At 37.1% G+C, this 14,497-nt stretch overlaps 1 protein-coding gene across 1 annotated transcript in view; it reads left to right on the plus strand.

Moving 5' to 3' along the window:
• Positions 1 to 14,497, plus strand: part of NRXN1 (neurexin 1) — a 487,169-nt gene that overhangs the window by 90,797 nt on the left and 381,875 nt on the right. The window contains exons 6-8 of the mRNA XM_009333610.1: positions 3,557 to 3,679; positions 8,450 to 8,831; positions 9,377 to 9,567. Of these exons, the coding sequence (XP_009331885.1) occupies positions 3,557 to 3,679; positions 8,450 to 8,831; positions 9,377 to 9,567 (696 nt within the window). The remainder of the gene's footprint in view (positions 1 to 3,556; positions 3,680 to 8,449; positions 8,832 to 9,376; positions 9,568 to 14,497) is intronic.

The following is a 14,497-nucleotide window of genomic DNA, read 5'->3' on the forward strand; positions in this document are numbered from 1 at the left end:
CTCCACCATAGAAGGCCACTAGGTTAGTCAGGCAGGGCTTGCCCTTGGTGAAGCCATGCGGGCTGTCTCAAACCACCTGCCTGTCCTCCATGTGCCTTAGCATGGCTTCCAGGAGGATCTGTTCCATGATCCTCCCAGGCACAGAGGTGAGACTGACTGGCCTGTAGTTCCCTGGGTCTTCCTTTTTTTCCCTTTTTAAAAATGGGGGTTATGTTTCCCCTTTTCCAGTCAGTGGGAACTTCACCGGACTGCCACGACTTCTCAAATACGATGGATAGTCGCTTAGCAACTTCATCCACCAGTTCCTTCAGGACCCGCAGATGGACCTCATCGGGTCCCATGGACTTGTGCACCTTCAGGTTCCTTAGATGGTCTTGAACATGATCATCTCCTACAGTGGGCAGCTCTTCATTCTCCCAGTCCCTGTCTTTGCCTTCTGCAGCTTGGGTGGTATGGCTCAGGCACTTGCTGGTGAAGACCGAGGCAAAAAAGTCATTGAGTACCTCCGCCTTCTCCATATCCCAGGTAACCAGGTCTCCCGTTTCCTTCCAGAGAGAGCCCACATTTTCCCCTCGTCTTCTTTTTATCCCCAACGTACCTATAGAAGGTTTTCTTGTTGCCCTTGAACTGTTATGATCTCAATAATATAATGTTTAAATTAATTTCAGGTCAATGTATTTGAAAGTCAGTGAGGAAAGTACTAATACAAACTATGTTTGAGGTTAGCCAATGCCATTTAACAAGATGTATTAAGAGTTTCCTTCTGCAGTCCTTGTACTCTTGTGTGGTATCAAGGACTACATGTTTTTGTGTTTAAGCATTTAGAAAATTTTGTCTTAAACACACTGCTCAAGCACATTTACTACTTTTATATACAAAAGCATGTTCTTGGCCGGGAAGCAGCCCAAGTGCTACATTCTCTACAGGAATAGTGGGCATCCATCCTTCCCCGTCCACCTCCCCAACTGCCATGGAAAATTATGCTAGTTTGCAGAAAGGCAACTTGATGTGATGGGTACCTACACAATACCTGGACACACTGGGTCTTGCTATTTTGTAGTTCCTTGTACTCTCTCTGACAAACTGAAAACCCCTCTTCTCTCTTAGAGATCGGCTTCAGGAAAGAAAAGCCTCTTTTCTGTGCAAGGTAACTAGTTTCTACAAGGCCAGGACTGCTTTCAATGCATTGCTCCCATAGTGTGTTATACCCAGGTTCATCCCTTTCATGGTCCTTTCACCATAGTTCCCCTTAATCCAGTTTTGGATTGCGTGCACTGCGAAGAAAGGCAGCTCACAGGTAGTTCTGACCTGATTTTTTTACTTGGTGTACACTTGCAAAGGAAATAGACTTATACACAGGAAAATATACATTTAATTTTACAACAGGAAGAGTTTACAAGTTGTTAACCATTAAAAGATAATAAACATATTTGCCTGTATGAATGTGAGCAATCAGGTTGGATTTGATATTTATATACACTGAGGCACCTCAACATGAATGGGACACTACAGAAGGTTGTTAATGTGAGAGCAAATTAAAATTGCATATGCTTTTAGGTCTTTTAGAGATCTGTTGTGGGAAAAGGGAGACTAAGTAGTTCAACTACTTAAAAATTTTAAAGAAAAAAAAAAGGAGTTGAACTAAAATGAAGAAGGGCTAACATGTTTGAAATAATAGTAAGTGACGTATTTCTAGGCAGGCCTAATGACTCTCACTAAGATTTTTACTCATGTCATTTAAGCATTTTTTGTAAATCCATCCCTTGTCTCCCAAATCTAGTTAGAAATTCCTTCCACTGAAGCCCCCAATAAAATATAGAATAATAGAAATTGCTTAAATAGCATTATTCACTGCATCTATATCAACGTATCCAAAGAGAACATTATTCACTTAAGCTTTATGCAAAACTGGTCTTTCTCTTGTCAATGAAAGTAAATGCAGAAGGAATGGAACGATTCTGGTAGTTGATATCAGTGAGTACATATACATCTCTTTCTGCTGGGTTTGCACACCTTTCCTAAGCTAGTGTCAATACAGAGGCATAGAGAAACCAACATGATGTTATCAGACTCTCACTGCCTTTGCTGTTAGCTGGTAATTTATTCCTAGAGATCCCTTGACATACTCAAAATAAAAAAGATTGCATATAAAAGCAGGGCAATCAATCAGCAGCAATTAAAAAAATGCTGATAGAAAATGGAAAAAGTCTGAGATGAAAACTGTCCAATATGCTGAACAGCTACATCAAGCTATTAATGGCTTTTTCCCTCTGTGCAGTCCTGAAGTCAGAGAGGCTTTGATTTTAGGCAATGTCATATAGTAGCCATTTATTAATAGACCTCTTCCATCACAGTTAGCCTGCACTGGGTGGAAAAGAATCCCAAAAGAAATGTGGGAGAGTTTCAGAGCCAGTGCCCTATCCCTTTTTGAAAGAAGGCTGACACGTGCAATGTGGTCACCTGAAAAGACGTAGTGGAGGTAATGGTCTGACTTGGTGCAACCCTAATGTTTTCATGTCAAATGTTACTTTATTATACATCTCTCAGTTATCAGCAGCCTTGATTATGCCACAGGAACTGAAAAACAGGGCAGGGAGGTCTCTATCTTGCAAGAATGTAATTTGTTAATTGCGGATTAGCTTTACCTTTTTGACAGTCGCCACATAGGTCCAATAACTCAGGTTTGAGCACAGAAGCTTTGATTGACTGGTTCAGCACTTGGTCAATCACCTACTCATATCAATGATACTTCATAGCCAGGATTTTTCTCTTTCTTTCTCTTCTTGGTCAACAGCGCAAGGGAAATTTCCATAATCATTTTCTTCTAAGAGATTTTTTCGTAGGTATTAAAGATATCCTGTTTCCTAGGTTTGTGAATACTTCAGTTATTGCAAGTATATTGTGCTATACATAGAATTACATTTGCTTCGAAAGTGTTTGTTTTACTGCTTACAAAAATAACAGCTACAAAAAAGGTATCCATTAAATGAAAAAAGAAGGTATGATTTGGAGGCCCACTAACACCAGAAGGTACTGGATCTGAACATTAACGAGTCATCTGGATGATAAGGTAATAGATGATCTTCTGAGAAGTCCTAATAAATAAACATAGGCTGAGAAGCTGACATAAATTAAGAAAAATATAACACATGTGCACATATATTTACCATTTGTACCTTTTCCCCAAACTATTTTTAATGAAGGAACAAAAATCCAGTCTTGTAAACACATGCTGAGTTCTTCTGGCTGCACTAATCCCATTTCTTCCATGACTGGAAAATGTATAACTAAATCCATGTTGACTGTGCCTATTTATGACAACCTGGTTCATTAAATGTGCATATACAATACATTTATATAGTTAAATATACAGCAGAAGTGTTTTAACATATTAGCTCTATATTTTGAGACTTGCTTATACTCTGTAATTTTCTTGCTTGATGTGACTCTTAACATTTGCCCAGCCAGTCTCTCTGTCTCTCTCTCTCTTTCTCTGTGAGGTTCACATGTAAACTGATTTAAAGATTGCATAATGACTGTTTGGCATATCCTACAGGCAAAGGTCCAGAAACCCTTTTTGCTGGCTATAACCTCAATGATAATGAGTGGCACACAGTGCGTGTGGTTCGGCGAGGAAAAAGTTTAAAGTTAATGGTGGATGACCAGCAGGCCATGACAGGTAGTGTGGCATTGTGACTCCGTGTTACTGGGGGGAAACACAAAAAATGACAGAAGTAAAATGCCTTTCTCTGAAAGCAACAGATACTTTTTTCTTTTCCTGGGTAAGATCAAAAATCCATGTTATGCGTCTTGAAATACTGCTACTACAAGTGCGTTATTACACTTGATATTAATGTTACTCTAACATTGCTACTGAAGTTAATGAAAACCTTCATGCTGACTTAAATGAATGTTTTTATACAGTAATTGGAGAGAAGTCATTTGATATATCACTAATGAGAAGGCAAGTAAAATGCTTTTGGCAACACACTGAATTTATACTAAGGTTAAACTCTAAGCTATTGTTGTAAGAAAGAATTTCATAAATGTTTGAAGGATATTCTATTGTGTTTTAAATCTTGCATCAGCTGTCCTCAATAATTAAATGTTAGGCAACAGGTTTTTCTCAAATACTAAAATAGTAGTTGGGATGGGAGAAAAAACATGGCATGAATGCCAGCAGATCTTAGAAATACATTCCTATGTGTATATTATCAGAAATGATAATAGAGAAGACTTTGATTTTGTTCTGTTAAAGATAAGGCTTACATATATGTCGTTATTAGCAACAGACCTGACTTCTGGCCCCATTTCCTTACACAATACAATGTGCCTAACTTTGTGTTAGCTATTTAGCATTTTCCTTTGTTTTCATATAGTATTAAATAGCTTTTATCATTAGTTTTAACTTTGTTAAAATGGTAACTATTTTAATGGGTTTTTAAAAGGAAAGCATCTTCTTTAGTAGTCTTTCACCTCAGCAGAACACTGAAGACCATGTCACTAGTAGAAAAATAAATGCTATGTATTCATATAGCTGCAAAAACATACTTTTTAGAATCAGAAATTACCAACAGATCTTCCAGAGGTGAAGCAAAAATTTGGTCTGTGTATGTGATGATGCTTTGGGGCATTCTCCCAAGAAAGCAGATGGCCTAAACCAGTTATTTCCTTTGTGAAAATAAATACATAGTACTGGAGGAACTGTACTGAAAAATATTATCATCTTGATGCTTCAACTGGCAACTCAAATAATAAGGCTACTTTGGGGACGTTTTCTAGTTAGAGGAAGCTGTTTAGATCTGAATAAAACACAGCATCTGAAACCAAATGCAGATTTCCTGGGCTCCTCGTGGCAGATTTTTTTATTTACAAATAGTACAGGTTACAAAACTACCAAGAAGTACTGTTTTCACCTTTGGGTTCAGTCCCAGCTGCTCAGCACAGCTTCAGAAATGTTCAAAATATATATGAGGGATTAAGATAAAACAGGAGGTTTCTATCATATATAGTCTAGTCAGGTGAAGTAATAAGTAAAGAACCGCAGGGCTGTAAGTTCTTGTAATCACTCTTCATTGTGGATAACTGTAGTTACTATCATATATCATGGTCTCAGCAAATAGCTAAGACACTGGAACAGGCTTCCCAGAGAGGTGGTTGATGCCCTGTGCCTGTCAGTGTTTAAGAGGCATTCGTAAGAGGCATAAGCCCTTAATAACATGCTTTAACTTTTGGTCAGCAGTGGTCAGGCAGTTGGACTAGATGATCATTGTGGGTCCCTTCCAACTGAACTATCCTGTTCTAGCTGTCAAAGCCTTTGAGTCTTTTCAGTTGCCTCCTGATGAAGCAAAGTCTTCCTAAACTCCCTGCAGGAAGCTGTGTGGTCCATCTGTGGCCTCCTCCATCAGCGAGGAGGGAACTGGCATGGGAGAAGGAGCTAGAGGGAACTTGAAAGTCTGATAACACAGGAAACCTGCTGTTAGTCCAAGGAATATTACATTTTCTACATGGAATTCACTGTGAATTGCCTGAAGGGGTAGTGGAAGAGTTGCCATATCAGATTGGAGTGCTCTTGCTCTAAACTGCTTAGAACTTTTCTTCAGATGTCTCAACAATCAGAAACGTGGCTAAAATATAACCTAGTAGTTATTCATGTGAAAGATTATTATAATCTTATGGGAGCATGAGGAAAAAATGGACTTTATCCCAAAAATTCCAGCTTCCCCCTGCCACCCACTGTGTTTTACTTTTTTGATTCCATTTCCTATGTCACATATGAAAAAAACCCATCAGATCTAGAAAGCTTAAGCTGGAGCGGAAGCCATTAAATAATTCAGCCTCACTTTCTATTTTTTACAGGTTATAAAACATCACCTGTTCATCCATGTACTGAGCTTAGTTATCTTTGACGAATGCATAATTTGTGCATGGATAAATAATATCTTTCAGAATCATAACTAGCTTTCATTGGATGTCATACAGGTAGTTTTGAAAATTTTACTCATCATAGAAGAGTTTAAATACTTACAGCCCTGATGCACTTTGTTTTCTGGAAATGTATAGAAAACAAAAGTGGACTGAAGGAGGTGACTACAGTTGGATAATGGAAAGGATACCTAGCTTATGGTTTTGAACAGAAATTCACTTGGCCTTTTTTGTGTCCCATGGCATTGCAACAGGTAATGCATTTTGTGCACCAACCTGACAAGTTAAAAAAAAAAAAAACGAAAAAACCAACCTTGTGAGCACAAACTGCAGTCTCTCTCTTTTTCTTCATTGCTGTAGTTGCAAATGCTGTGGAGCATTATGTGAAGTCTCAAGTCCTGTTAGCATGTTTGTTCAACTGAAATGATAGAGGGAGATTTGGGATGTGAGCCCAGATTCTGGAACTTTTTTATTACTATGCTCAAGAAAGAAATACATTTAAGGTAGTGAATGTAGTGAGGATACTGTGCTACAGGCTAAAGCTTGGTGGATTTTTGCCATGACATTTATGCAATGCCATCTGAAGTGATATAAGACTGGAATACATCGTGTTCCTCCTCTAAAACATGATCTTCAGCTCTCTGGCTGTGATCCAATATACAGCTCTTGGCCTTGCAGAAAGTTACAGATTTGGCATTCTTCAAGACAGCTCCCTGACTCATTACTGCAAGGAAGAACCCACCTTTGCTAATACATCAGGAGAAGTGGTATCCTCAGAACTGATATTTAGAAACAAGAACATCAAGAAGGCTGTCCTTGGGGATGGCATCAAAGGTGCCTCTTGCAATGCTCAGCCTGTATGACTGCAGCTCTCAGATACTGATATGTTCAATGACATCAGTAGAGTTAGGTCAGAATGCATCCTGAAGCTAAGCAAGCTGCTTGTAAATATTTATCATAAATTATTAGAGCAATTTTCTTTTTTTTTTTTTTTAATTGTATTAAAGCTTGCAGACCTGTTTTCACTGTAACTTCACTAATACCTGTATTTGTGTATCAGTGCTGTGACTTAACCTGTTTGTGAATCCATCTCCCTGGGCAAAGCCTACATTCATCTTGCCCTTGTTCTTTCCCTGTTCACACATGCGTTCACAGACACTTGCTTATAAAACCTATGAAGGTACAGCTGTCTAAGCCTGCCTCAGGGCTTTCTGCACCACCACTAAACACATCCAGCCTGGGTCAGGGCTCACACTCTCCTCTTGGAATAGTGTGTTCAGGGAAGGACAAAGGGAACTCGGTCCATCAACACCTTTGCACTGCAACTGTGAGAACTTGTATTACAGAGCAGTTTTATGCCAGCACTTATTCCAGCTTGGCTGGGTCTGCTGTTCACCTTCTTTGTACTCCATGAGAGACACGAAACATCTAAGGAACTGGGAAGTCTAGTCCGTAGTTTGCAAAAGGTAGATTAAGTGGTAAAATTGATTAGTAATAAAAAGGTGTTTTGTCATCATACCCACACAATGTGACCATGAATCAGCCTTGTGATAGTACTGCCCTACTTCTTTAAAATAAGCGTGGAAAAAAATCTAAGCTCTGTTAGAAAAGGGAACTCTTCAGCGGACACCATTTTGATGTGCTGGGTAAGGTATTTAATAACTAGCTTAAAAACTTACCTGACCTGTACGCATTGTACCTTGGCAGTGTTGATCCTTTCCTTCAGATTAGCTGTACAGTCAGCAAATTTCAGGCTTTCTGCTGTGCAGGAGTCCTTGCATGACAAAGAAAGACTCAAAGCTGTGAGGCTTGGTTTTGGCCACCTTTCTGATGTAAGCAAGTCCCTCGCTATTTTCGGGATTACAAGACACTGGCATACACCCTTGCTGCAGGCTTTCTGCTTCGTCCATCTCTTAGGCTCTGCCCCCTTCTCCCACGGTTTATCCCCATGGTATAAAGCTAGTTGATTTTAAGGAAGGCTCTGTCCATCCTTGCAGCACAGGGTTTTGCATCAGGGCCAACATTAATGTACCTAAGACAGCTTAGACAGGAATCCTTCCTTCCACTTGCCAAATCATGCACTTTTAAGCAAAACGCATGGAGTAATATCCCCCAAACTGTTATGCCTCTCTTCCATGAAACTTTAGCATTGTAGTTTTAGCTCTGAGATTTGCCTTTGTGTTCTTCATGTTGTTTTAATTAATTACACTTGCTTATAGTAAAACTACATGTCTGGTTAAGTGTAACCGAAGTGAGGGATTTTGTTGGCAGTTTGATATACTATGGTATTGTGCTTCAGTTTAGAAATCTTGCTGTTGGCCTTATACAAACATACTGAACTCAGTAGAAAGGCTCCCAGATGTTTACCAGAAGTTTGGATGAATTTAGAAGAATCCTCTTTGGAGCCAAGAATTGGCCTTGCACATTCTGAAAAGTGTGAAATTGATGCAGATACTTAATCACATGGTGTGCTTTTTGACCTCCCATTTCAGATGCTAACGTGTTTTCTTGTTACTATTTAAAGGTCAAATGGCTGGTGATCACACGCGACTGGAATTCCACAACATAGAAACAGGAATAATAACAGAACGGCGCTACCTGTCTTCTGTGCCTTCTAATTTCATTGGGCATCTACAGAGTCTTACATTTAATGGCATGGCATACATTGACTTATGTAAAAATGGAGACATTGATTATTGTGAGCTAAATGCAAGATTTGGATTCAGGAACATCATAGCAGACCCTGTAACCTTTAAAACAAAAGCAAGTTATGTTGCACTGGCCACGCTACAAGCATATACGTCTATGCACCTTTTTTTCCAGTTCAAAACAACCTCTCTGGATGGATTGATACTTTATAACAGTGGCGATGGAAATGATTTCATTGTGGTTGAACTAGTAAAAGGGTATGTATGGATTAGCATAATGACAAAAGAAGTCTCTTCAGAAGAATTCTCTTAAAAAATATATATACAGGAGAAACACAAGGGAAAGTTTGGGATACAAATCTTTGTCTGACTGGACATATATGATTGATGAATGTTTCTTCATGTTAAACTTCATATGCTTTATTGTGACTTTTTCTTTCAGATGAAGCTAGATGCCTGAAAAATATTAAAGTAAATAATAGGTATAACTTCTACAGTGTTTACCACAAAGAAGTACTAGTTTATAGCCTTCCTCTTGTTCTGTCTCTATGTATGTATGCATGTGTTGGTACATGGAGTGCTCATTACTTTCCAGAAACTTAGGACTGCACCTCAGCACATCTAAATGAATGGTGATTACTCTGAATTAAGGTTGCTTCCCCATTTGGCATTCATTGTTGTCTTCCAGTTTTACCAGCACTACTGAGGAGTATAAGGAAATAGGAAATATTAGACATGTTAATTAATGCCCCCTTGCTATGTAAAGAAAAAGGAAACTTTTCCAATTTTTTCTCTTTTCCTAGGTATTTACACTATGTGTTTGACTTGGGAAATGGTGCAAATCTCATCAAAGGAAGTTCTAATAAACCTCTGAATGACAACCAGTGGCATAATGTGATGATATCAAGGGATATCAACAATCTCCACACTGTGAAGATTGACACTAAAATCACAACACAGAGCACAGCAGGAGCCAGAAATCTAGATCTCAAAAGTAAGTACAGTAATTCCTGTATAACTTACAGTGAGGGTCATTACTGAATGACAACCTGAATAAATCATGTATGTAAAGTACAGTATAATTTTGTAACACCATATGAAATGTTTTATGTGATGATAATTAATATGATCACAAGAGATGACATCTTCTTTATGATAGCCTGACAATACCGGTTTAGTAGTAGTTCTGCACAGTTAGGTACTACTTTAAATGTGTGAAAATGCCACAGGAAAAAAAGTAGCAAATGGTAAGAACACATAGTGGCCGGTATATACCAAAAGATAATTGGGGGACTAAAGAAGCTCTCAAATGTCTATGGAAAAGGATTGACCTTTACATGAACATAAGTTATGTAAGTGGCATGCAGAAACCACAGCCTAAGCTTTACAGTATGACTACAAAGGCTTTGCAGAACTGATGGTCTCTGTGTTAGGGAATGGGGGAGCATTTTGACCTGTCCCCCACTGTTCAGTATTCCACATAAAACCTACCTTTTGTTGGGAAACTAAATACAATGTGGTATTTTGATATCATAAAAAATCTTGTAAGTAAAGCAATTTTATGTGGCAGTCCTCTAATGAATCAGTTATAAATACAAGTTGCCAGATGTATTGAACCATAAACATATACTCACCTAAGTACAGAATGTGTTGTAATTTCAATTGCAGGGTGGGATAAACTTTGTTTTATAGATCTAAACCTACATTTTATATGTCCAGCTAGATTCTTAAGTTCCATTTTTATAAACCAAACTGATAAATGTGTGTATTTTAAAATAAGTAATAGTATTAGTTGTAAGGATGGCCTTCTGAAAAGCTAATTTGCATCAGAGGAAAATATCTTTTTGAAAGGATGTATAAGTATAATTTTAAAATACTGCACACCTAATAAGACATAAGAAAATATGTTCTGGTCATGTGAAAATTTGTGTATTTTAACATTCTTTGTAAAAGTTCTTGTTAGAAAAACCAAAATTTCCTAAGAGTCAAAGAAAATTTAATATTTCAAAAGCCAGGATGTTCAAAGTAGATATTAATATTCCATTAAGAGCTTATTCCTTGCTGGATTTTCTTTTAACTACCTCTAAGTCGTAGATAATGAGCTGACCTTAGTAATTATTTTGGATTTTGTGATATTTTACATGTTTGCTTCACTTGAAAGTGCTATTAAGATTGTAAGAAAGACTGTGAAAACTGTATCTTGATATGTCATAATCTTCAATAAGAGCCTCTTCATCAGAAATGCTTGGTTTATAAATTAAAGCTTTTTCGATGGCTCACACTCCATTCTCAAAATTGTATTTGAAATTTCTGCCACATTCTTTCTCATTTTTGCATTCCTGTAAATATGGTCGACGTTTATTGAGGCAATGTAATATTTCAACGTTATTTTTGCTGCTGTAGAGAAAGCATCCGCTTTATTCTTTCACATTTTTTGCAATAATAAGTACCACTTATGCATATATATATGTATGTATGTGTATGTATTTAATCTGTTTTTTTTCTCAGTATATGAATTAGAAATTAGTAGGAAAAATAATCCTGTTAAGAACTGATAACTAGGTTAACACAGTCATTTTATTCTACATCATCTTCAAACTGAATGTGGTGTTTTGATATGTTGCTTTATTTAAGAAAAGAAAATAAGGTTTGAACAATATGCTTAATAAAGGCACTAGAGGGCACTGTTATTTCACTAAATGCACTGCTTAGTGCATTCACGGAGAAAGCTCATCAGCGAAGGTAACCTATAAAATCCAACATTCCTTTGTTTTCTTCACTTTGAAAATTTTACTTTTGCTTTACCCTTTTGAAGTAAAATTGTATCCATAGCTGGTACATTTTCTAACCTTGAATTCCAGTGGAAAAAAACTGAAGAGCATGAAAAAACTTACTGAGACTCGAAGCGAGGAAGGTGAATTGTATTAGATGTTGATTTTCTGTAATTCACCACCCAGGGAATGTGGCTAGTAAAAGAATAACAAGCCTGACATATTCAGTGCAGTAATATATAGTAAGCATCTTTCTCAAACTGGTCTAGCGTACACAGGTCCTCAACCTCTGTCTTCTCATAGTAGTATGTTTCATTTTATTTTTTTAACATATTCTATTATATTTTGCTCGGTCAGCTTCCATAAATATGGCATAGCATAATAATGAGAATTTTTGTTGGATTTTTGGGGGAGTTCAAGCTGATACATTTTAGCCAGCAGGGTAAAAAGGAGAAAAAAATTGCCTTTCATTATTATTTTTTCTTCCTTTGTATTCAGTTGAGATGCTTTCCTGTAGCTTGTTCTTTTCTATTTTATGTCAGTGTTTCTTATGGTGATAAATCTCTGTTATGCTATAAACACTCCATACACTTTACTGATACAAGTAGCTATGGTTAATTCATTGTCCTATATTATTTTAGCCCTAGCAACAAAACAAATTCAAAATTATACTTCCTGCTAGTGATATCAATAATTCTGTTTAACCAGAGTTGACATTAGGTGAAATGTAAATGTGTACAGATAACATAGAATCTGCAGCCTTTCTGAGTAATTGTAGAGTTACCAGATTTCAGATGCTGAAATCCAAGATAATCCTGGAAAGATAAAGCAATATATGCAGTTTTTGCAAATACACAGTGAATTCGGTACAAAGAGATGACACAGATTGTGTTGTAGAGTCTGCACAGGATGCCAGTTGTCTGGGAAAGCTGACAGTTGCTGTAAAAGTATGGGAGAGAATTTCCACTGTACGCTTCCTTTTGGGTGCAGGATTTGGCTATGTAACATAGAAAATCCATTATTACAGACATGGGTTCCCGGCATAACCTCTGGTACAATTTCAGTGGATTGGAGGGGGTACCTATGGAAATGCTTATATTAAATTCTTCATCTTAATTATTGCTGTAATTAGATGGGTAAATTATAAATTGGAGACAAATAAATGAGTGAAAATAGTTTTGTGTTTGGATTCCAAGAACTGTGTTATTTTTCCTAGCAGAGAGAATTAGTAAAGTGTACTTGGGTGCAGTTATAGCAGATAACCTGTGAAGATAAATGAATCTTAACAGCAAAGGCAATGCAGCTCAAGCCTGCCAACGTTCAGTTACGCAGCAAATTTTCTTTCATGTATTTCATGAGCAGAGTCCCTGTCCTGCTTTCAGTATAGCTCAGATGGTTAGCATGACTACAATTCAAGGCTTTCACAGACCAAAATAGTTGGGTGGAGGGGAATTCTTGCTTGCTGTACTTGATGCTGTACTCTTATGGTCTTGAGGGGTACGAGTAGCCTCGAAGGGGCACAAAAATGCAAGCGAAAGTGGAATTTGACTTGTGCCCTTGTTCCTCACTGTTGCCAAAGAAAAGATGTCTCCTTTGTTCAGACTGTAGGTATTACAACATCTGTAATGTCTCTTCCCTCTCTACATTTTCTTCCTGTGGTGTGGGAAATTGGAGTTCTGTCAGAATTTTTTTTTATAAATATTTGAAGACACATGATCTGCTTTTGAGGAGGAGGAACATCCTCAGGCATGACTTTGTATCCACTTACCTACTAGGGTTTAATCTTCCTTTTGCTTCTCTCCTACACATACAGGCACTACTTCAATGCCCAAAGTTTTCATCCTCTTTCTTTAAACAGCAAACATACAAAAACCTACAGGAATCCACTCAGAATAACTGTCAGAAAATGAAAATATTTTAGTATTTTACTTGTTTACAAATTGAGATGAAAAGTTGAAATATCACACTCTCACAAAATGAAAAGCTAAGGAATGCTGCTGTTATTTTAGACTTAACAAAAAATAGTTACAAACTTTCCTAGGAGTTGGTAGTTTCAGTATTTCAGTATCCCATCCTATTCCAGACTTTCTAGCTGTGATGTATCCTTCAGGATGAACTGCAGTCATCCTAATTTTGATGTTGGGCTAACTCTATTTTCTTTTTAAAAGGAAATCACCATCACAAAAAATACCTTACTCTACTCAACATTTATGGTTTGGTTTTTTTGCTGCCTGCGCAGCATTTCATACATCTTTAAGACCTGCTTTTTTCAACTGACATCCATACTTTCAACTTGTCTCACTCTGTTATTCTCTTCCACATGGCCTTCCCAAATGTCAATTTTAGAGTCCATTGTAAGTCATATGTTACTCCTGTGCTGTTATATCACTGCATCCTCAAAAAATACTGTTCATATTAGAGCATACACCAGAATCAACTTCCTTGGATTTAAAAATCCTGTCTGGATCTCGTCTGTTTTATTTCTGTAGCTCTTCACTGGCCTCTGGCTTCCTCTATTCCTTTGTGAGATATGGGTGCTGTTGCTATATACATTTGCCTTTTCATTTGCTGTTTTCTCCAATAATGTGAAAACAGCCTAGTCTGAAGCATCTGAAAGAAAAATAATCATATCAATTTCTGGTATCACCTCAGTGGTTTTGCAAATGCACTTTAGATATACTTCTTCCATGTACGTAAAGACTCATTTGGCAATTAATTCATCCTTGTAAAATTTTAATGCCATTAACTAAATTATCAGTAGATGTACTGGCCTGGTATAGTCATTGATGATTTGTAATAGTCACTTAATCTATTGATATTTCATTTGCCTGTCAAAGTAGGTTATTCATGCTATGCAAAACTGAGCTAAATTAGTCTTGATCATAAAGAAAATTTCTTGTTCCAGCAATGGAAATTTAAATTATTTCAATTTCGTATAATATTTGTTCCTGTTGTTTTATATTAAGCCCATTATTATTGTTGCTGCATTATAAGTTCTTCTCTATATTACAAGGTCTCTATCAATGGCAGTGATCCTTCATATTTCTATTACTAAGAAACAAAGCTTTAAGAAGCACAGAAAAGTATTTTATATAAAAATGCAAATTTGTACAAATGAACGAGTATTAATGCTTAAATTTCTCAAATAAACAT

Source organism: Pygoscelis adeliae, unplaced genomic scaffold, assembly GCF_000699105.1.
Source record: "Pygoscelis adeliae isolate BGI_AS28 unplaced genomic scaffold, ASM69910v1 Scaffold1, whole genome shotgun sequence".
Taxonomy (NCBI): domain Eukaryota; kingdom Metazoa; phylum Chordata; class Aves; order Sphenisciformes; family Spheniscidae; genus Pygoscelis; species Pygoscelis adeliae.